The sequence below is a fragment of the Equus quagga genome, chromosome 5, assembly GCF_021613505.1.
Source record: "Equus quagga isolate Etosha38 chromosome 5, UCLA_HA_Equagga_1.0, whole genome shotgun sequence".
In the NCBI taxonomy this organism is placed as follows: domain Eukaryota; kingdom Metazoa; phylum Chordata; class Mammalia; order Perissodactyla; family Equidae; genus Equus; species Equus quagga.
Window position 1 is genome coordinate 132,621,779 of NC_060271.1, and position 24,610 is coordinate 132,646,388.

The 24,610-nt window shown below is 35.6% G+C and overlaps 1 protein-coding gene across 8 annotated transcripts in view; it reads left to right on the forward strand.

Moving 5' to 3' along the window:
* KIDINS220 (kinase D interacting substrate 220) overlaps positions 1–24,610 on the forward strand; it is a 111,253-nt gene that overhangs the window by 77,515 nt on the left and 9,128 nt on the right. For 2 of the 8 annotated variants that reach the window (XM_046660113.1, XM_046660115.1), the window contains exons 23-27: positions 9,499–9,677; positions 10,899–11,134; positions 13,209–13,322; positions 14,621–14,677; positions 20,559–20,591. In XM_046660113.1, coding sequence (XP_046516069.1) covers positions 9,499–9,677; positions 10,899–11,134; positions 13,209–13,322; positions 14,621–14,677; positions 20,559–20,591 — 619 coding nt within the window. The remainder of the gene's footprint in view (positions 1–9,498; positions 9,678–10,898; positions 11,135–13,208; positions 13,323–14,620; positions 14,678–20,558; positions 20,592–24,610) is intronic. The other 6 variants (XM_046660116.1, XM_046660117.1, XM_046660118.1 and 3 more) reach the window with 3 other exon arrangements.

A 24,610-nucleotide genomic window follows, 5' to 3' on the forward strand; every position in this document is an offset into this window, starting at 1 on the left:
TTTGGGAAAAGAGTGGGTATGAAAACAAGAGGAGTTTAAAAAAAAATTTTCTGCTTGCAGATTTGTATTTAGCTTTAAAAATATTAAATCCTAAACATTGTACAATTTGGGTTCTATACTTATTAAGCATTAAGTCTTTAACTTGTGTAATAAAGGTTTTTCTTTAATCTGAGGCGTATTGATAGGCAGACTTTGAGTTCATAGCCTCCATTCTCTCTCTGCCTGTAATTGAGTTTTATTGCAAAACATTTGCTTCCTGTATATGATTAATGTAACACTTTTTAAGATTTCTTAAAGGCAACCTATAACACGAACATCTCATCACTTGCTAGCACCTCACAATATTATTAGTGTTCCTCAAACAGCTATGAAAATTGGATCTCATGTACTGTCATCAGAGTATTTTTTAATATAGTATAAACTCAATATAAAACAACGGACTTTGCTTTTTTTGATAGATACTATTTTCGTATCGAGTCAGTTATGAATTATTTTGCCTCTCTTAGCCTCTTTCCCGAAGTCTTCTCTATGACCCTAGCTTGAAATTATTGTTTTGTCATCTGAATTGCTCCTGTCTGATCACTTGCTTGGTAGTATCTGGGTAGGCGTCATGCTGTGGGACACAATTTTTCAGGCTTTTTTCCCCTGGTGGAAACCTTTTTTGTAAATTAAATCTTATACAGAATGCTAATAAGTAAAGCAGAATGAATATAAAGTAATTGATTAAAATTATAACATTTCCTAATAAATTCAGTTAGAAAAATGAGCTGTTCTGAAGAATATTAAAATTGAAATGTGGATGATTGTTGCAATCCTGCATTAGCTTAAACAGCCATTTGTTTCTGTACTTAATTTTGGTGATATAATATCAAGAAAATTCTAAATCCTAAATAGATGCAGATGTTACCAATTTTTAAAATTGCTTTGCAATGGCAGGATGTTTTCAATTAATCTGATCCAGAAACTTGAAAGATGAATTGGGAATTTTACTTCGTAGGTGAATCACAAATAGTATAATCTTTGCATTGCTCACTTTTCTTATGACTGGGTGAAGTGTTGGGTGCTACTTCTCTTACAAGGTCCTATCAACTGGGTCATGTCATGAATTATTACTGTGGTTTTCTAACTGGAAATTTCTAATTTTCTAACATTCTGTGCTCAGGCACATAGGGTGGAGTAGTGTACTTGCTTGCACAATTTTGTGAACAGAAAAGGGCTGCTCTGGATTAAAAAAAAACAATGAAGTAATTAAATATGCACATGAAGATGGAGGAGATAACTTTATTTTATGACCATAGTTATTGTTCATGTTCAAAACAAGAACATATGAACAAAAAACCAGAATGACCTGGTAACACAGGCTTATTTGTTGATTTTCCTCAGTGTGTTAAAAGTTAATATGTAACAGCATTCTATTTTATTATATTTTTAAGGTGTTAAAAACATGCAAATCATTAAGAATTTTGAGCTGTGTCTGTGGCACCCAGTTTGAACTGGTGCAGTGAGCAGGGTACAGGCTTTTACATCATGCACACACGGTTCCAGCTCTGCCACTTACATCTGGGGTGGTGTCAGGCCAGTTGCTTGACCTCTCTGAGCCTCATGGAATTTTAAAAATGGAAATAATAGGGGCTGGCCCTGTGGCCGAGTGGTTAAGTTTGAGAGCTCTGCTTCAGTGGCCCAGGGTTTCGCCGGTTTGGATCCTGGGCGCGGACATGGCACCGCTTATCGAGCTATGCTGAGGCGGAGTCCCACATGCCACTGCTAGAAGGACCTGCAACTAAAATATGCAGCTATGTACTGGGGGGACTTGGGGAGAAGAAGGAAAAATAAAAAAGTCTTTGAAAAACAATGCAGATAATACCTCATGGAATGTTGGGTGACAAAAATTAGATAAACTAGGTTAAATACCTGGCTCAGAGGATGACAGGCAGTAGATATTCAACAAATATTAGTTCTTTTTTTATTTCCCTCTCAATTCTTTATAACTTTTAAATATATACTTACTCAGAATCTGTTAGATAACACACATGAATGAAGGCCTTATCGGTATTGTAGTTGCACCTAAGCAGATAGCTGTTTGAGCTTTCCTGTTTTACCCTCCCTGTTTGTTGGTCCTTTCTCATCTCTGTAGTTACTGAAATGGCACCCTTAAAGCCAAGTGAAGTTATGCTCCGTGTGCCGTCTTTACACCAAGTCCAAGGCAGCCGGGACGTGGAAGGGACATCTCTGCGTTAGGCCGCTGCTTCCTTCATTGCTTTGAGAGAGAGCGTTTCCCCATGGCGGGAGCATGGGAAGCATCTACAGGGTCCTAGACAGGATCTTAGAAATCTACTTCAGCCCCGTTGAAATAAGGAAAGTAAAGTCTAAAGAGGTTAAATGACTTGTCCCAAGTCATACACAGTTAACAAGTAACCTAGCCTTTAAACAATTAATCTCATTGCTTTTGATTGTCAAACATTATAGCCTTATTCGAAGTTATCTGAGATCATCAAGTCTGGATTTAGGGAAAGTCATTGCAGTAAAGACTCTGTTCTTTTGTTTCAGAATATAGCCAAATTGCATTTCATGCAGGCATTGTATTCCTAGAAATCACTGCCTTTATCAAAACTGCGTTTAATGGGAAGCATCTAACATGGAAATATTTGGTATGTTTATATAACAGCTTCAAAGGGAGGTTATTTTGCCCCTAGACCTCGGTTACACTAAGTTTCCTAGTCAGTTGACACGCTGACAGATCGAATCATCCCTGGAGATTCCCTAAGTCTCCTTTCTTTTGAGTGTAAGTGTTTCCGTGTCAAGGTAATTCAAGGCTTTTTTTTTGTTTTTTTAACTTAATGAGATTTTTATGGTCATAAAATTTTCCTCCTATTGTTTCTAGTTCTAGCTCGTTTTTCAGTTTCTGACCGTAGTTGTTACTCAGGTTCAAAACAAGAAGGAAGAACAGCTGAAACATATGAACACGATATTGCCAGCAGCCCTGACTTATAACCCAGAAGTGTGAACATAACTTGGAAAAGAAGGGGCTATGTCACGTGAGGTCCTGGATGTAGTGGGATCTCTGCCACCAAGGTCATATCCTGTGCTGCCCAGGTGAAGCCTTGCTGAAGCCCAGCTGCAGATATGCAAATTGTGTGTCTGATAGTCTGCTGATTTTGCATATTGAACGTTTTTTATCCTTTGAATTTCATGCCTACGTATTTCCTCCATTAGTATAAAAAAGTAATCTTGGGCCCTAATGTTTTAGCCAAGTAGATCATCTTGGAAATATACACCCTCAGTGGGAAATAATTTTTAAAAAACATGTAGTAAGCTCTTCCAGTAAGTAAAAGAATAACATTGTTTAGCTCTGCCAATGATTTCCGTGGCAACTTACACAAGTGCTTTTATGGTTTGCATTATTTAACCCTAATTAGAGCATCCTCTGACACATAAAGTCAAATGCACTAAATACTTGAAACCAGAAACAAGGAAACCTGAAGGTTTGGCACGTTGATCCATTCAGTGTGCCATGTATACAAGTGCTTTGTAGTTTTCTAGTGTAGTTAATGAATAGGATGCCTATAAAATGCAACATGACTTTTGTAGGTTTTGAAAAGTAGGTATTGGTGAGGACACCTGACACCATGGGGACTGTTGTCTTGAGAATCAGCTCTGACCACCACATGCAGGTGCCTGTTTGTTTTCTTTCCTAAAAAGTTATTTGCTCCATTGAGTGTTGTTTTGCACTCAACACAACCTTCTGCATGTGGACGGTTTTAGCTTATGTTACTTTATTGCTTTTGTTACTTTAGCTATAGTAAGGAAATTATTTATTTTTCTGATTCCCTAGGTTAATGTTCTTTCCAACATAAGATGAAAGGTAAATAGTGGAATCTTTTTTTTCTTCCCTAAAGATTGGCACCTGAGCTAACAACTTGCCAATCATTTCTTTTTCTTTTTCTCCCCAAGTCCCCCCAGTAGATAGTTGTATACTTTTAGTTGTGGGTCCTTCTAGCTGTGGCATGTGGGATGCCACCTCAACAAGGCCCCATGAGTGGTGCCATGTGTGCTCCCAGGATCTGAACTGGCAAAACCTTGGGCCACCGAAGTGGAGCTCGAGAACTTAACCACTTGGCCACGGGGCCGGCCCCCAGTGGAATCTTTATTAAGGTACTTTTATAAGAATCTTAGGGGTGGTTAAAACTTATGGGATGCAGCAAAGGCAGTGTCCAGAGGGAAATTTATAACTGTAAATGCCTACATTAAAAAAAGGACAAAGATCTTAAATTAATAGTCTAACTTTACACCTTGAGGAACTAGAAAGAGGAGCAAGTTTTAAAAAGCTTTAAAGCTCGCAAAAGAACAGAAATAAGCTTAGAGGGGAGATCAATAAAATAGAGAATAGAATAGGAACAGTGAGAACTGATGAAACCAAAAGTTCTTTCTTTGAAAAGATCTACAACATTGAGAAACCTTTCACTAAACTGACAAAGGAAATAAAGAGAACTCACAAATAAGTAAAATCAGAAAGTGGGGACATTACTACCAACCTTACAGAAATAAAAAGGATTGTAAGAGAATACTCATGGGATGCAGAGAAGGCATTTGACAAAATCTAACACCCTTTCATGTTAAAAACTCTCAGAATACTAGGAATAGGAGGGAGCTTACTCAACATGGTAAAGGGCAATTATGAAAAACCCACAGCTCCCATCATTCTCAATGGTGAAAGACTGCAAGCTTCTCCCTTAAGACAGGGACAAGACAAGCATGCTTGCTGCTGTGGGCTGAATGTGTCCTCCCAAAGTTTATATGTTGAAGCCCTACCCACCAATGTTATGGTATTTGGAGGTGGGGCCTTCAGGAGGTGGGTAGGTTTGGATGAGCTCATAAGGGTAGAGTCCTCATCATGGGATTAGTGTCCGTGTAAGAAGAGACCAGAGAGCTACCTGCAAATCAGGGAGAAGGTTATCATAACCCCACCATGCTGGTACCCTGATTGCAGACTTCCAGCCTCCAGAACTGTGAGAAATAAATGTCAGTTAAGCCATCCACTCTATGGTATTCTGTTATAGCAGCCCCAGTTGACTAAGACACCCACTTTCACTGCTGTTCAACATTATACTGGAAGTTCTGGCCTGTGCAATTAGACAAGAGACGGAAATAAAAGGATCCAAATTGGAAAGGAAGAAGTAAAACTCTAACCACAAATGACATGATCCTATATATATAGAAAATCCCAAAGAATGCACAAGAAAGCTACTATAGTTAATAAACAAATTCAGCAAAGTTCCAAGATACAGATCAACATAAAAAAATCAGTTGTTTCCGTATACCTGTAATGAACAATCCGAAAGGAAATTAAGAAAGTAGTTCTATTTATGATAGCATCTAAAAGAATAAAATATCCAGGAATAAATTTAACTCAGGAAGTTAAAGACTTATACACTGAGAACTACAAAACATTGCTAAATTAAAGATCAAAATAAATGGAAAGATAACCCATGTTCATGGATAGGAAGCCTAAATATTAAGATGTTGATATTACCAAAAGTGATCCGCAGATTCAGTGCAGTCCCTACCCAGATTCCAATAGCCTTTTATGCAGAAATAGAAACCTGAATCCTAAAATTCATATGAAATTGGAAGGGAACCCAAATAGCCAAAACTATCTTGAAAAAGAATAAAGTTGGAGGACTCACACTTCTTGATTTCAAAACTTATTACAAAGTTGCAGTAATCAAAACAATGTGGTACTGGCATAAAGCTAGAAATATAGACCAATGGAATAGAATTGAGAGTCCAGAAATAAGCCCATACATCTGTGGCCGTTTGAGCTTTGACAGAGGTGCCAAGTCCATTCAATGGGGGAGAGACTAGCCTTTTCAACAGATGGTGCTGGGACAACTGGGTTTTCACATACAAAAGAATGAAGTTGGACCTCGGTCTCACACTGTGTACAAAAATTAACTCAAAATGGATCAACTTATTCTTTCCCAAGCACAAGGCTTTTTCAATATCAGAAAAGATAATTAAGGTGAAAAATCTTTTAAAAGGCATAGAGTTCTTTGGGAACAATACATTTTTCTGTGTAGTTTATTCACTCTACAAATATTTATTAAGCAAAAGTGATGTGACAGTATTCTGCTGTAGACACTGGAGATACAATGGTAAACAAACCCAAACTTGTTCCCAGCTTTAATGGAATTTACACTTGAGGGGGAGATAGACTTTGATAAAATAATTCCACTAATGAATATAAAATTCCAATTGTGATAATGTGGTGTGCAAGAAAGCATATGTGCTATGAGGGCTTGTAATAGAGGAGGAGACTTGCTCTCAGGGAAGACTTCCCTGAAGAGGGGGAATTGAGCTGAGGGGCAAGGGATGAGTAGGTATTAACTGAGTTAAGACGGGAGGGGAGAGCTTCTCCTAGCTCCTAAGACGTCCAGGTTTTTGTTCGTCTTTCCACAGACAGTAGTGGGCTTAACAATGGATTTCGGTTTATCTTTTGTTTCTGACCCTTTGGCTACAATGCTAGCGGCTGTTTTTTGTCTGTGTGTTCCATCTGTCTCCCACAATCTCAAAAGGGCTGTGTGCATGGAGAGTATTTAATAAATGGGCGTTCATTGATGCAAAGTATTTGAGAGTCTGCTAGCAGTTAAATTTATGTTTCAAGGTAATAAAATCCTGAGGCAGTTAAGAGTTTTCCCTGTTGTTTTTTTAATTTGTCTTAATTTTTAACCTCTTAGGATTAAATAATGACATTATTAGGCAGCTACTTTTAGATAAAGTATGATAAATAATGGCTTCTTCATAAATTATGCTCTTAGAACCTGTTTATATTTTGATTTAAAATAAAACTTTTGTTCATAATTTAACACCTCATTTTGAATTGATATGAATTGGCTTATGTAGTTTCTGCCAAGGAATTAATATGGACCTTCTATAAAACACTGTCATTTGTAATGAAAATGCTTTTAACTTACATTGCTGTTGGCACTGATAGGTACTGCTAGAATGGTAGCCGAGAAGGAAGTTGCATTTAAACTTGGTGGGAGCTCGTTGATGCCTGAGGTTTTATAATGCTTTCTGTGGGCCATTTAATGGTGGCAACTTTAATTCACATGATTCATAATACTGGAAATTTAAATTCACTCTTAATTGAAAAGTGAAGTTACTTAAATTCTTTAAATACTAACCTTTGGGAAAATATCTGAAAAATAAAGGCACATATGATTTTGGTGGCCCACTGCCAAAAGATTATCATTTACATAAATATCTCTTTCAGTAGAAGAGTTTAATGTATTGAGCTCAAAAGGTTAAAATAGAGACTTCAATCTGGAAACCAGCAGTAGACTGTTGGCTTGTGAACAGCGGTATTGTTCCTCATATTGAGAACACTGTTCACATTCAAGCTTAAGCAGAGCTGGCATTCAAATTCAGTTAATTTGTTTCATGTGACTTGTCAGCTGTGTGTTTTTATCTAAATCTTTCTAGCTTCTCTTAGAATTTTATGTTAAGCTCCTGAAATAGATGAACTACCTTTTTAACTGTTTAAGCTCTGATATTTTGGCCACTTGTGCAAATGATTTTGTGCAGCCATTCTCCAAGTTTTCCATTTCATTTTAGATATATTTAGTAATCAGTTTGAATACCATTTTAGTTTGTTAAGAAGTAATCCCATTTGGGAGGGCTTTTCTATTTCATACATGTGTGTGTGAGTCCATAAAAGGGACTTCCCGAAATTCATTAAGACAAAATTGCTGTCCTTCTTTTCTCACCAGCACCCTACCCTGTTCTTTTCTTGTTTGTTAATTTTGTTCTCTGGATTTTCCCTTAGATGGCTTTTACTATTTGGCTATTAGCCAAGTATTTGGTCTGACCAGTAGAGTGCTAGTCCCAAAGAAATAATATAGCTGTAACTAATATTACAGTAAGATCCCATTTCACATTTTGAAGGGCATGAAAATATTTCTGCTCTTCTGAAACTGTACCCACTATAATCTAACAGTTAATATTCTTGACTAACTGGGAATTGAGTGTTTTGAAGATATCTCCGAATATACAGTGATTTTAAAGCAGCTTTGTGAGGTATAATCAACATACAATAAACTATGCTATTTCAGTTGCACAATTCCACAAGTTTTGATATACACATGTACCCACAAATTCATCACCACCATGAGAAGAGTGGACATATCTATCACTTCTAGAAGTTTCCTCCTATTCCTCGGGAATCCCTCCCTGTTTCCTTTCTCTCCCACATCCCTGACTTCACAGGGAACCCTTTATCTGCTTTCTGTCACTGTAGATTGGTTTACATTTTCTAGTTTTATAAAAATGAAAACATCCAACTATGTACTCTTTATTGGCTGTATTCTTTCACTCCACATAATTTATTGTGAGATTTATCCATGTTATTGCATGTATAAATAAGTATATTCCTGTTTATTACTAAGTAGTATTCCATTATATAGATATAGCACAAGTTATTTATCTCTTCAACTTTTAGTAGACATTTGGGTTATTTCCAGTTTTCTCATCTACCTCCTTGTCTGTTAAGCTCTCTTTTGCATTTTCCATCCTTTTATCCCTCTATGATGCATTTTTACTTACTGCGTCGTATCAGCACATTGTCTGGCATATAGTAGGTTGAACCATATAGAATTGTCAATATTTGACCATTTTGACCTATAAAAATGGCAGTTTCTTATAGTTCAACATAGAAGTGCTTACTAAGTATTTTTTAATGAATGAGTGTTACTTGTTTTTACATTTAAGGCTTAATTGTTTACGTATATAAACAACTATGTAAAAAATTCTGTATAATAAAAAAGGCTAAGTGACACACTATATTAGTAGCTGGTTGGTAAAATTATGTTTTTTTCCCTCTATTCTGTATTTCTTTGTCTTATATATATGCTTATACAGTAAGCATATATTACTTTTACGATAGAAAAGAAAACCTTTTTTGAAAAGGAAAAATTTGTGCTAACTTTTTTTAGTTTGTGTAATTTATTTAAAAATTATTCTTTATTTCTTCTTTTTGCAAAGGCAAGAACCATGGTATTCTATAATAAACATGGATTTTAGAGCCAGTCAGATTCTCTTTCCTAGTTGTGTGACTTTAGGCAGGCTGTTTAATTTGTCTGAGGCCCACTGTCCTCATGTGTAAAATGATAACTTATTTAACCGTCATTTCGAGGTAATCATCAATGTGTGAAGTGCCTGGTATATATATGTGTCAGTTTCCTTGCTCTGGTTTCCCAGCCTAAGGTCTTACCTTTGGGTAAAGGCAATATAATTCTGACCCCACACCTGTTACCTTAGTAATTTTGTAACTATACTATTTATTTTGTTCCTTTTTCTTTCCTTAAAAAAATTTTTTTTTAAATGAGAGCAAGATGTGTAATGTGTTCTTTATTTTTTAAATAACAAATTTTAAGTTACATGCAGAATTTGCCTTTCTAATAGTGACCTTAATGACCTTTTTCATTTGTTTCTTGTTTGAAGAATATCAAAGAATATTCCAACAACTAAAGATGTTGAGCCACTGCTTGAAATAGATGGAGATATAAGAAATTTTGAAGTGTTTTTGTCTTCAAGGACCCCAGTTCTTGTGGCTCGAGATGTGAAAACCTTTTTGCCGTGCACTGTAAACCTAGACCCCAAACTGCGGGAAATCATTGCAGGTGGGTATTAGTAGTAAATGGAATTTTCTTCTCTAAAGTCCTCAGAAATTTTCCTATTTCTGTCTTAGCTATGTAAGTTTCTTCTGCTCCATGAGAAATCAAGAAATAATGAACCAGCCACTACACAGAAGAAGTAATGAAACTGAGGATGAGGAGGCTTGATGCCCTTTTGGGAATGTTAAGAAAATGTTATTTATTAAACTCACTTTATTCTGTTTCCCAACCCACACACCTGAATCCTTACTTTGGCATCAAATTCCTTTTAACGTATAGTCACCACTTTAAGATGTCGGTTCACTGTAATTTTTCTGTCACCAATCTCCTGTTCTTAACAGGACCAGAGTGGTGAGAAAATCATCATATTGCTTTTTAAGTTTTAACTTAAATTTGTGGACTGTAACTTGGAGATAGTGACATGAAGGTTCTGGAGTAATTTAGATTGTTCTCGAGTCACCACCATATACACATGCACGCACACAAAACCTTTACTGAAACGCACTGTCTTAAGTTTGTGGACTGTAACTTGGAGATAGTGACATGAGGTTCTGGAGTAATTTAGATTGTCCTCGAGTCACCACCATATACACATGCACGCACACAAAACCTTTATTGAAACACACTGTCTTTTGTATATGATACTGGCACTGCTGACCCACCTTTGAGTTTTCCAGGAATTATGAAGAGAGAGCCTTACACTACTCCTACATTTTTTAAGATACCTGTTATAAAGCTGATGTCACAGGTGTGTTTTGTGACTATGGCATTGTTTGTTGTTGTTCAGAGGCGGATGAGTCGTATCTTTATCTTTTGCAAACCCCAGGTCTTAGCTAATGTTGTCTTTATTAACTCTACACAATTGTGAGTTGTTAGTAGTCGGTAATACTTATGAATCATAAGAATTGTTAGAATACCACAAACAAACAAATACCTTAGAAAGTCAGAGAAAAATATATAGTTCTGGTAACTGAAGAGAAGAATCTAGATGTTGTGACTTTTCAAATGGTGAAAAACTACTTTTTATGCAAAGTAGTTGGGCTTTTCTTACTAGAATGTCTATGGAGAATTCAAGATTCCCTGTCTACTTCTGTGAGCCGGTTGGAATCCCTGGCAAGAGTGGTAAAGTCATGTTTCTATCTGGTAATTAGAGTAGGAACTGGTAATTGGGCTAATTACTAATGCTCTATTTTCTTTTGCCTTCTGGGATGTCATTTAATCTTTTAGATGTTCGTGCTGCAAGAGACCAGATTAATATCGGTGGACTGGCGTACCCCCCGCTCCCCCCGCTGCCCTTGCATGACTCTCATCCTAGACCCCCGTCAGGCTACAGCCAGCCTCCGTCCGTCTGCTCTTCCTCCACATCCTTCAATGGACCATTTGGAGGTGGGGTTGTGTCACCACAGCCTCACAGCAGCTATTACAGTGGTATGACAGGACCCCAACATCCCTTCTATAACAGGGTAAGGAAGTGCTAGAATCTTTCATTTTAAGAATTTGTTCTAGGGAGGTATCAGAAATTTTCTGCTTTGGAGTCTATTATTTTGAAATTGTACTTTAGTTTTTTAATATAGGAATAATGGTTAAGTTTGAATTTATTGTATATGATATTTTAAAAATTAAAAGAATTTTGAATTTTAGTGGGTTTTAGATCTCAGTTGAGTCTGAATATTAGAGATGCTTTTTGCTTTTATTTGTTATCTTGATAAGAAAGTCAAACTCCACAGGGTCAGCAGTGACTATCCTGTGCTTCAAAGGGAATTTCCGTATTTGTTTATAAACAAATGTTCCATTTGTTATATCTTGTATAATAATTTATATTGGCATTTAAAATAATGATAAATTTCTACAATAGTTTCGTAAACCTGTATTTAATATATTATAGCTTTTAAATGTGAAATAGTGATGGAAAATACTGCTTGTATGACTCAGATGTTATTGCTAAATGATAGCAGCAGAACCAGTTTTCTAAAGTTTTATTTCAAGTTATCTTTAGTGATGTATAATTGTTCACTTAGAATAAATATGATAATTTTCTACTGGTAAAGATGAAAGCACAGTTAGTTATCAGTGGTATTCAGACCCTATCAAGTTTAGTAGGCCCAAGCTATCCTTACTTTAATGATCTTAAATACTAATATTTCCTATAGGAAAATGGAGCATGAACCCAAGTATTTTGCTTTCTGGAACTGTAGTCTAGGATCCATTGTAATTACTTATTTTTGTTGTCTCTCTCATTAATCTAATTCTTGAAAATATAGGGGCTAGTATTCATAGAAGCCAACTGCATGCCTAAATAAATTTCATATGAACTAGGAAGAAAGAGAAGTTTAGAATAAATGTGGCAAAGAAGGGATTCCAGAATTTAAATTTTCAGTTTTTGAAAAATGTTGGCCATATAAATAATCAGGTACACCATTCATAGAGGTCCTTTGAATGCTATCCATTCTTTTGCTCAGACAAGGAGACAAAGGTAGAACCATAGCATTTTATAATGTATTCCATCCTTGTAAACTTTGAGGGGTAGGTTTTTATTTACTAGTCGTAAAATCTGCTGTAGTGTTACGTAAAATGGCTCAATTGATCATTAGATGACAGTTGAAGTTTTGAGACCAAGAAGTTTGAAAAAAGAAATTTTTACCATGCCATCTAGGCTGAGACCTTGTGTTCACTAACTTTATATGAATAACAATCATGTGATGCTTTAATAGCATTTTATTATTTTTAAAGCATTTAAAATTTTCTCATGCTTTTAGGTCTAGTTATTTTTTGCTGTAGTTATTTGAAGTTTTTAGTCTGAAAAGCACAATAATTTCTTAAAATGGCAGGAGTGAAAAAGGTAGGGGAAGATGTTCAGTATAATGAAGCTTAGTGAATTTTAATCTTTATGTTTAGCCCATATAATCTGATATCTCCTTGTTTATATGAAACTGGTTACAAATAAATACTTCAGTTATAGATCTCATCTAAATGATGGATTCCCCATTAAAAAGATATTCTTTCTTATTTAGGAAATAGAGTAAACTCTAGGGTATAGGATATAAGGTAAATTCTAGGAACTTAGAGTAACAGTGTTCCTGGAATCCATGCTAGGATGTTCTCATATAATCGAGACCTTTTTTGGTCTCACTTACAGCTAATCTTTTTTTTGTAAAGAACAGTATTCTATTAAGATGCTATTCTACTTTTTTAAAAGAGATTGTGAATTAATATTTGTAAATCACTTAGAACCAGACACATGGTAAGCCCATAAAAATGGTATATGTAAAGAGATATTCTTGTGTCAAATTGTAAGGTGCAGAACTTTAGTTGCTTAAAAAAAAGCTTATATTAAATCAACAATATAAATAAATAATCTGTCTTAAGTTTGGGTTTGATAGCTTATAGAATATGAGTGAGCCTTTTTTTCTTTTGTTTTATCATTTGCATTAGCAATTTGGAGTTGTATTTTATTGGCTAGTTTCATTTGGTAAATCTCATTACACTTTGATTTCTGTAATTGTTTACCCCTTCTTTTGTTACGTGTTTTTTCCATAGCCATTCTTTGCCCCATACCTTTACACGCCAAGGTATTACCCTGGCGGTTCCCAACATCTCATCTCACGTCCATCAGTAAAAACGAGTTTGCCCAGAGATCAGAGCAATGGCCTAGTAAGTATAAAAAAGGGTAACTAAAGTAGTAACCTAATAAGCAACATAGGCAGCATTCAAGTTTGACTATTTCCTTTCTGGAGTAAAAGAGCGCAACTTATTTTGTAAATAGTTTTAAGAAACATAAGCTGTTACTAACAAAAAATTTATTTTGTTTTCATTTCTGATAAATATCTATGGAAGGAAAATGACTAGCCTCAGTGAATAAATGCTGAGTTGTTTGCAGCCAGAGTTTCTGGCTTATAATGCAGTGTTTGTTACCAAAACTTTTAAAACTAAACCTTTATATCTATACTAATTTCTAATATCTTTTTAAAGGATATATTTATATATGGTATCTGTATATATATGTTAGCCCTAGGGTATAAAAATTAGCATATATTAAAAGAACATTTTAATCTAATGTCAGAAATTAAATAGGAAAAAGGAATTATTAAAATATACTATTGAATCTAATCCAAACAAAATACATTTGTGCCTAGAATATTAGGTGTTCCTGGTGGTAATTAAAAATTTTAAAAAAAGAAATTCCCTGTTAATATATTTTTATAAATTAGGAGACAAAAGTTATAGAGCTTAAACTGTTATTTTTGGGGGCCGACCCCGTGGCTGAGTGGTTAAGTTCTCGGGTTTAGCTTCAGTGGCCCAGGGTTTGGATCCTGGGTGCAGACATGGCACCACTCATTATGCCATGTTGAGGTGGCGTCCCACATGCCACAACTAGAGGGACCCACAACTAGAATATACAACTATGTACTGGGGGGATTTGGGAGGAAAAAAAGCAGGAAAAAAAAAAAAAAGAAGATTGGCAACAGTTGTTAGCTCAGGTGCCAATCTTTAAAAAAACCCAAAAAACTGTTATTTAAATTTTTAAATGTTGTCACTAAATCATCCCATTTGCAACAAGGTGGATGAAACTTGAGGGTATTATGTTAAATGAGATAAGCCAGACAGAGAAAGACAAACGCTGTATGATTTCACTCATGTGGGAGATAAACAAACACATGGACAAAGAGAACAGATTGGTTGTTACCAGGGGGAAGGGAGTCAGGGGGTGGGCATGAGGGGTGAAGGAGCACATTTATATGGTGACTGACAAACAATAATGTACAACTGGAATTTCACAATGTACAAACTATTATGACATCAATAAAAACAAAAATGTTGTCACTGAAGGGAGAAATCTAATCCCATCCAGGTTTTGGTGTTTTATATTATTATTTTTACATCGTGTTCATTCATCATCCTAGTTTGGCTCACCCCTCACCTTTACCCACACTCTTGTTTTGTGTTGTTAGGAGGTTATCAAGGAGGATGCTGCTGAGGGGCTTTCTTCACCCACAGACTCCTCGAGGGTAATGAGTAGTCTTGTGGTGTGGAACACGCGCATCTCATTGCTTCTGCAGCAGTAACGACTGTCTGAATTGTGATGACGGCAGTGCACTAACTCTGCGTCTGTGACGTGATGCGCAGCTAGTGTAGAGTAGCTGAATACTAATAATCATAGTTCATGGATTAATTTAAAAGCTAATGTTTAACTTGACCCTTTGTTTCCTCCTGTTTTTCCCCTTTCTCAATGACACGGGGTGGGGTTTTTTATTGTCGGGTAAGGAAGGGGCTTCCAGCAGCCATCAGGAAGATTCTGTTGGTGGTATTTGTTCCTCAGTGTTGACCTCTATTTTCACCTTTGCCTGTTTTTCTTAAGCCTGCAGTTGGTGCTACAGACGTAGAATACTTTTGGAAATATCCCAGATTGCCCTTGAGATGACAAAAAGGCATTATGAGCTAGATGGTGTAAACCAGAAAGGATCTTTAGTGACTCATTCTTAATCTGAGTGGCCACAGTTTATGAAGCATTCGTGTAAATGCAGTACTGCCTTTCTCTATCTGTGTATTTATTAAAATAAAATTTCCAGATAAACACAGAGCTAGTTCAGCATGTAAAGGGCATTATTAAAACCTTTTTGTTTTTGGTCCAACACTTTAAGATGGGTTTCTTTAAAAAAATAACTTATATAGGAAGTCACTTTGGGTATTTATTGCTCAAGACTTTGTATTTAATAAGAAGTATGTTTAATGTGATGAGCCTTAAAATCTTCATTTATCCAGTCATGGTGGAATTGAAGAACCCGGTTTGCATTTTAACTCCTATTGATTTATTTAAAGAATGTTATGCCCATGTAAACATGATCGATTTAATCTAAAGCTATGTTGAAATGTGGCATAGGAGTGAGAATTAATGTGCTGAAATTTTGCATCCTGAGAATATCCATAATTTTTTAACTTAAAACATGCATTTGGATAGGCAGGAGTTTTTTAACTTTAATTTTCTCTGAGTTAGTGTTAGTAACAGAGAGAAGAATCATTTTGGTGTTTTCATGGCGGAGTTGGTGATTCTTTTTAAGTCATTAACATTTTAGCTGAGGCGCTTGAGTGACTTCAATTATCCATGAAATGGTAGACACAACAAACCATCATAATTCTCTTTTGGTGTTAGGGGAATCTTTAATCCATGGCTCATTGCCCCTGTGTGCAAGAGTGACTTTTAGTTTAGCCAGAGAGCCTTTAATGCATAGATTCATGCATGCAATGCAATTCTCTGAGCTGAAATTCCTCAGCAAACTTTTGATGAAAATCAGATTCTGTGAAGAATTTGATGGTCTTAATGACACAGACATGCTGAAGTAGTCGCTGTGCCCATGCTTAAGAGTGTGGACCAACCCTTGTAATTAAAACGTGGCTGTAGTTTCTTTCAGAGACCAGTGAAAGAGCATTAGGCAAATTTTGAAATGAGTTTTTGGGGAAGGGGAAATAGTGCAATCCTCGAGATGTGTTTAGAAGCCCAATAACAAAGAGTAAAGATGCTCTAAATATGTTAGTGCCTTTGTTTAGTAAAATAACCATACTATTTGCTATTCTTTTAATATTAAAAGATAGTTTTGTGATCTACTTAGTGAATAATAGATGCTTACTGAACTTTCTTTGCTTTTATGGAATTAATAATGACAATAGCACGTAAAATTTGTTTTGTAGAACACTAGTAAAAGTAGACACTTAGTTCAAAGCCAAACTAAAAGCAGTGGTGGAAATGTTGAGAAGTGTCTGTACGTGGAACATTGTTTGGGATCTTTATAGCTGAACCAGCGTAGAAGTAGTTAATATAAAAATTACTTAGCCCTTCATGGCTTGTATGGCTTTCTAGTCCTGTAGTAGAAAACTCTCTGTATTTCTGGGATAATAGGACTACAGACTGAGTCCGTCTGTGCTCACTCAGCTGTCCCCTGTGTGCAACACTTGATGACAAGAGCTGCTTCTAGATAAGTCAGAAGCTACACAAACATTTTTGGAGAAATTGTCATTGTAGATGCAGAATATAGAATAATAAGGTATAGATACACAGATACAGAATAGTAAGCTAAAAACAAAACAAAACAAAAAAACCCACCAAAAAAGCCAGATTATAAAGAGTTAACTTAGTCTTTTCAGTTATGGAGGGGGTCCCGTATTTTTTTACCACAAGGAATTTCTGATTAACCTTTATAAAGCAGATCCTTATGAAAATAATTTAGTTTCTTCACATTAAGGGACATTGTAATAATTGTAACTTATAAAGGCCAGCCAAGGACTTATCAGATAAATTATAGATATGTCCAGGTGTTTCACAAAGGTGATGATGTAAGCCTTTGTGCTAGCTTTTTTTCCTATAATTTTATAATAGAGACAATATATGCCAAATCTTATAAAACTGGGAAAAAATGTTAATGTTGGACTCAAGATATGCTCCGCAGAATATTAGAGCTAGAAAGGGCCAGTGTTTTTCAAACTTTCAAAGCAGAGAAGCCTTTTTTAGAAATGTAGTCTTAATCAGAACTCCAGTTTACGAAACCAGTGAAAAAGACCTCTGGCCCCACGTTGGACTTGCCTTCCCTCTCGAGGATCCTCAGGGAACCTGTGATGCAGTGCCTGTGATGCAGTCCTGCTCCACAGCATGGATTCGAGGCTCAGAGAGTCTGCGAGACTTCCCCAAGGTTCACAGGTGGGGAGTGCCAGACGTGGAGCTAGAATCTGCGAGGCCTGTATCACGCCCATTCTTCAGTATCGTGCTGCTTCTTTGCTGCTGTGCATGCCTTAGTCAGGTATCTGGGCTTTCAGGTTAAATAGACCCTGGTAATTAGCTGTTTGCCTTGGACAAATTACTTAACCTCTCTGATACTCAACTCCCTTATGTGGAAAAACAGACCTACCGCATCCATCCGATTTAAGGATTACTTAGTCTTAGCAAACTTTAACTATTTAATTATTTAATAATAATTATTATTGTTACTACCCCAAAGGCCAAATTCTGTGGAGCTTTAGAGACTCAGAAACTAAAACTGTTTGGTGTTAAATAACCCTTGTCTCAGTGATGGGAGTAGTGCACGAATACCCAGTCCGTTTAGATTACCTCAGCCTTTTGTCTGTTGATGCTTCTCTGACCCAAGAGGTGTCAATTGGTTTGTTTTCTTGGAATTTAAAAGGATCTCTCAGTTCTTTGGATGCTGCAAATACTTTGAATTTTTAAAGCTCTCCAGGGGGCTTTTCCTCAGTGGCTTTGCCCTCTTCCAGTCCACTTCCCACTGGGAAGCAGTGGCTTCAGACCCTTCTGTGACAGTGAAGGGAAGCACCCTTTGTGGAGGGCCTGTCTTGAGCCAGGTGTCTTCAGTGGCATGTTGCTATGGTATTTCAAAGAGTTACTCTGAGGAGTCCTGTAGTCTGTTTTTATTTAAAGTATGGTGCTCACAGTGGTAACTGTGTTTCATTGAAAAGCATTTTTTCAAAGGAAGGAGTGATACAATATTTCTTTACACTTTTATCCTTCCTTGAATTATTTATTTAGCATCTAGTACTACAGATGCCTGTGTGATCATACACTGGGTCAACAAATCTATTGAATACCTAGCAGGCACTATTCTAGTGGGATGCAGCAGTGAACAAAACTGATGGAAATCCTGCCCTCATTGAGCTTATGGTCTTGAAGGCTGCCAGGGGGAAGTGGCAGCACTAAGGCAAACCCTCTTGATCTTCTCTGCCATAGCGTTTACTCCATACCTTCAGACACCCTCATTTAGGTCACTTTTATACCTCGTTGAAAAGGTGTGAAAATACGTAATTAGCACCAAGTTTAATTGCAAGGAAGTTCAGAATTGCAAAGGCAGTGTTAATAACAGTATCCTGAGTTCCAGTGTCCTGTTACTTTTACTTTTAGAGATTGATGAAAACTGCTGAATTAATAAAGGTATTAAAAAAGAAGGTCTTGGTTTTCATTAAACTGCATCCAGTCAGTGGAGTGACCAAGCAAAAAGCAAAAAAAAGATGGGGCTCAACTGTAGATAATTTTTATTTCCACCACTGGTTTAGAACTTATAACCTGTGTTCTAACAGATGTGTGTCCAAATCAAGCTGTGTCCTACTGTTGAGGAGCAGACTGGACGAGGAAGTCAGAGACGCCATGGGTGAAGCGGGCGCGTGGTGGGCTCCGCGTAGAGTGTGGGTGGGGACAGGTCACCTCGTCACCTCTCAGCGCTTCTCTCAGGAGGGTCACGCACACTTTCGAAAGTATTTTAGAAGTACATTTTTGTTATTCTGTTTCAATTTGGAAAAATATTAGCTTATTTTTCCTTTAATAATATAGTGAAAAATTGTGTTCACTTCCAGTTTGAAAGTCATTGTGCCGGACTTCAAGTCAAGAAAACTTTTTCCCTAAACAATTAATAAACTACAAGTAGCTTGATGTATTTTTACAGAAATATATTACGCAGTGATGATATCCTTGAAATCCTAGAGTACAGGTAAAAGTTAAAAAGTAACAAAATCATATTCATTGCAGTTCTTTAGTATTTGTGTTTTTTAGAAGATTGCCCTTGAAATGGGATATTAAGCCTCATCTGTCAACTTTGGCCTAATTGTTATTTCTCATGTAGTTTGAAGAGTAAGTTATGTTTTTCCAACTAGGTTAACAATAGCTTTATTTTGTGATTTGGCTATCTTGTAGTAAATTGTAATTTCATTAGTACTCCCTTTTTGATATTTTTTCAAGTCTCACAGATAGATATAGTAACTTTCTAAAAAGCCTGCTAATGATGAAATTGATATGTAAACTAGAAAACAGGGTTCCCATGAAGTACTCCAGATAGTGAATGTTAAAAGAAAAACATCTAGGGGCTGGCCCTGTGGCCTAGTGGTCAAGTTTGGTGTGCTCCACTTCCATGGCCTGGTCAGTTCCCAGGTGTGGACCTACACCACTCATTGGTTGCCATGCTGCAGTGGTGACCCACATACAAAATAGAGGAAGATCGGCATAGATGTTAGTTCAGGGCAAATCTTCCTCAGCAAAAAAAAAAAAAAAGGAAGGAAAGGAAAACCTCTGGCATTAGGCTAGCAAAGCCCTGCCCTTTATTGTACTAGAACAGTGTTGTAAATCAACTTTGAATCAATATTGTCAGTCATCTCTAGATTATTTTAACTATTTTAAGAATATTTACCACCAACCTAATAGATTCAGAAAAATAGTTAATAGTAGTATGTCTGCTTTGAATTAGAGTTTTTAAAAAGCTATGTCACTGAAATGTTAACCATAGTATGCAGATAATTTTCACCATTACCTGTGTAATTTCTTGAGCTGTGTGGCTCTTAAGGCCTTTCTTTTCCAGTGTATTTTAGTGCATCCATTTAACGTGCTGCATGCCCAGTGAAACAAACCCCAAATTTGAAAAGTATGTTTCTGAACATTAACTGTATGTGGCCAGATAAATTTCATTTTATGAAGTGATCCTGTGAATTCCAAGTATTTAAACCTTATTATTAAATTGGTCTGCAATTAATAGTTGCAATTTTCTAATCAGAATATTTAAAAATTAATTTTAAACTTGTGTATAGTAGGAAGTTTGACTTTTTATAGCAAATTTGATTTGCCTGATATTTTTGTTGAATCTATGGCCCATGATTTATTCTTTTAATTAAAAGAATATACATTTTGAGAATACAATTTAAAATTGCCAAGCACACGTTAATGAAATTAAACTGCTGTGTGCGTGTGTGCAAGCGTTCCTTGCTTTGTGTGGCTGTAGAGGTGGCTTGTTCACAGTTGTGGGAAGATAAGAAGAATGACGAAACTGCTGCTGTGTTTATTGTATGTGTATATTTGCCGTTTTGCTTTTAAGCTTGTGTCCTTCATTCTGTTTTATTCCTTCCTTAAAGCCGTGTGACTCTGGGTTTAACAAACAGAGACAGGTACAGAAACTTTTAGTGAAATCTTCCTCACTTTTCTTGTTAGACTGTTAGAAGCAATCATTGGCAACTTCATGCTGGGCTGTTTATAATTCTGTGCTCATTTCAGTGTCTTGGGTTTATTTTAATAGCTGCTTTCAGCCTTTGCATGGCACTCATTTCTGGCTAATCAATTCTAAGCTTATTTAATAAATTTACTAAAGATGATAATATTTCAGGGTGTAGTTTTAATCTACTTACAATATAAAATCATACAGTTCCATCAAGGTAATTTCAATCTGTTTTGTTAGCCTTATTTATACCTGGAGAAATTCTGATTTGTGTGCATTTTGAAGTTTATTTTTAACAGTTTAAAGAAACTAACATCTGCATTCAATTTTCTGAATTTTTTTTTTTATCAATTGTGATGTATGCTGAAATGATCTGTTCTTGATTTGTAACAGGTAAATTTCAAGTAAGAATGCATGATAAACTTTAAAGTATTACCATTCTGTGTATTGCCAAAGTAATATTAATTTTCTATTAAGAATTTACATAATGAATTGTTAGATATGCTTTTTCCTTATCACGTTTGTACTCCTTCTCCTTCTTTTTATGAGATTTGCATCCAAAAATCATTTTGGCTAGCGAGATTCATTTGGTTTCAAAGTAATTTTATTATATATGATTATTTTAGAAAAGACCTGGCAGGTAATTACCATTTCTCATTTACTCAAAGAATCATATTGTAACACATTTTAATTTATTGATAATTTACCCCTTATCTTGATAAAGCCCAACTTACAAATAGTCAAAGTCAGACTACGGCCTTGATGGAGTTACACAGATCTTATGTCCATGTGCTTCTGTCTTTTCTTACAGCTTCTAAAAGTCGTTCAGAGATAATATATATTTTCTCCATAATCCCCAATGAAAGAGAAAATGTGTTTTAAAATAATTCATAAATAAAATAATTCATAAAGGTTTTAAAGGATCATGAAATTAAAATTAGGTGGAACTTTTTGTTTTAAAGGAAAAGAGTAGTATCTTTATTAACATGTCTCTATTGCTGAATTCTCAGATTCTCCGTGGAAATAAGATGCTCTGGCATTTTACATTTTCCCCCTAAGCTGACAGAGTTAGTCTGTTCTTTATCTATTATACTTGTCCTTTTTAGCACAATCAGAAAGAGTTCTTTTATGATTTAAAAAAAAGCAACTTTTTGGTTTAAAATGATTTTAGAGTTAAATAAAAGGTACAAAAATAGTGTTCCTTAATGTTAACATCTTTCATAACTGTAGTATATTTTTGAAGAGGAGAAATTAAAATTGGTACACTACTATTACCTACAGACTTATTTGAATTTCACCTGCTTTTCCACTAACGTCATTTTTCTGGTCCAGGATCCACTCCAATGTGTTTTATTGGTTATTTCTCCTTAGAGTTCTCTAATCTATGACAATTCCTCAGTCTTTTTCTTGTCTTTCATGGCCTTAATTAACACTTTTGAAGAATGCTGGTCAGGTACTTTATAGACTGTCCTTTTTTGGGTTTGTCTGCTGTTTCCTTGTGATTAGAAGGAGGTTATACATCTTTGGCAAGAGAACCACAGGAACGATACTCCGCCCTTCCCAGAGCATCGCATTAGAGGGTCCATGATGATCCTGCCTTACCACTGGTGTTGCTACCCTCCATCACTTGGTTAAGGTGGCGTCTGCCAGGTTTGAACACTGTAAAGATTTACTTTTCCCTTTATAATGAATAAATATCTTGAGGGAGATATTTTGAAACTCTGCAAATCTCCTGTTTCTGCTTATACTTTTGCCCATTAATCTTAGTATCCGTTGATGCATCTTGTATGCAACCACTATTATTGTGGTGTTTTCCTGATGGTAATTTTCTGTTTCATTCTTCTACATTTATTAATTGGAATTCTATGAGGAAAAGCTGACTCTTCTTCCTCATTCATTTACTTATTCAATTATTTATTTACATCAGTATGGACTCATGTGTATTTATTTTATTATATGAATTATAATCCAGTATGATCATTATTTATTTTGGTGATCAAACTGTTTGTGGTTTTTGAACCGAGAAAATGTAAGCAAGTATAAATGTATCTGGAGAGAAGAGACAGGTTGAGGAATAAAAAAGTTTGAAAGATAGTATTAAAGATCATTTAAAAGATAAATATTATTCAGCAATAAAAGAGACTGAAGTACTGATACATGCTATAGCATGAGGGAGCCTTGGAAACATTAGGCTAAGTGAAAAAGCTAGTCGCAGAAGGCCACATGTTGTGTGGTTCCATTTATAGGAAATGTCCAGGAGAGACAAATCTATAGAGACAGAAAGTAGATTAGTGGTTGCTAGGGGCTGGAGAAAGACTGCTAACGGGTTCAGGGATTTCTTTTTAGGACTATGAAAATGTCCTAAAATTGATTGTGGTGATGGTTTTACAACATTATAAATATACTAAAAATCATTGAATTGTAAACTTTAAATGGGAGAATTGTATGGTATGTGAATTATATCGCAATAAAGCTGTTTAAAAAGAAGTAAAAGATGGAAGAAGTATTGTTATTAAAAATTCATAGAAAACATTTTAAATTTCCATAGTAGATAGCGGATAGTTAAACCTTTGAATATTGGCTGTACTCATCCAGGCAGAAAATAGAACTATGTATAGAGATATGATACCTAAATTATGGAAATAGTAGTGTTTTGCTCTCAGTATTTTTGAAGCAATTGAACCTCAGACCATACGGTATATGGCATATTTTAAGTTTATACTTAATTAAAAACAAACTGTCAATGAATGTGTTTGGTACAGTATATTCCAAGTCATTAATTTCCAAACTTTTTTGGGCCTATCTTATCCTTGTAAACTTGCTAAGACTCCCTCACTCTCGTAAGATTACTCCTCCAACTGTCTTTTCAATATGCTCTCATTCCCTAGCTATATTTGTGCTTATATATAATATAGATGTATGCTGTGTATATACTATATGTGAGCATATTTATTTATCAATTAATAATAGAGTATTATGCTTCCATGTTACAAATAATGTTTAACAACCGACTGACAGGCAGTTTTGGCTGTGTTATAGTCTGCTGTTGTCCTGATAGTGATAAAAGAGGCAGTAGAAAATATAAATTTGCACATCCTTGAGGGTAGGATAAATTTTTTTTTTTTATCATTTTAAAGTTAGATTGAATGGTAACAGAACCCATCATTTGGAACATTATCTTTAACCTCTATACTATTTGGTTTGTCTTCTCTTTGTTGTGGTTATAGTTTCTGTAAACTCTTCCAAAACAGACAGTTGGAGCAAGGAAAATGGGAAGTTGTAAGACCTGATAAGTTAGCATTCTGGTCCAAATCTACCACTAACTAGCTATGTATCCTGTGACTTTGAATTCAAAACTTAACCTTGCCAACCCCAATGTCCATGTCTGTAATTGAGGGATTCATATATAATTGATCACAGGCAAATACTTAGTATGTCACCACATTCAGAAAATATTTTTCTTCTAAGTAAATACTAGATTTATTTATTATTTTGACTTTTCTTTTAAATGAGACCATATTTTAATGGATTGTATTTACTCTCACATGTTAAGAAGTAATATTGTTGTTTTATATATACATGATTATTGTATGGATTCTTAAGGGGAAGTTTTAGATCCCTTGGGTATAAAGTATGGTCAAGATGTGAAAACCTCAGCTGTGGTAGACTGTTGGTCTGTAGAAACATTGAAAGCTGTTTAGTATAGACACTTTAAAATTGTTTCTCAGAGTTAGCTTTTGTATTTTTATAATATAGGCATCAGTTATTTTACCCCTGTGTTCTTTCTCTTTTAAACCCCTGTCCTTCCTGTCACTAAGGGCTGCGTGCTTCTCTCTTGAGGTTAGGCTGTGAACGTTTGAAAGGTGGCCTAGGCTTGGCACATGGAGTGTGCTGTCTTCTTAGAAAAGTGATTTTGATCAGGCTGTACCTGTTCTAATAAAAACTCATTAAGGTAGAACAGTAGCTAATTCT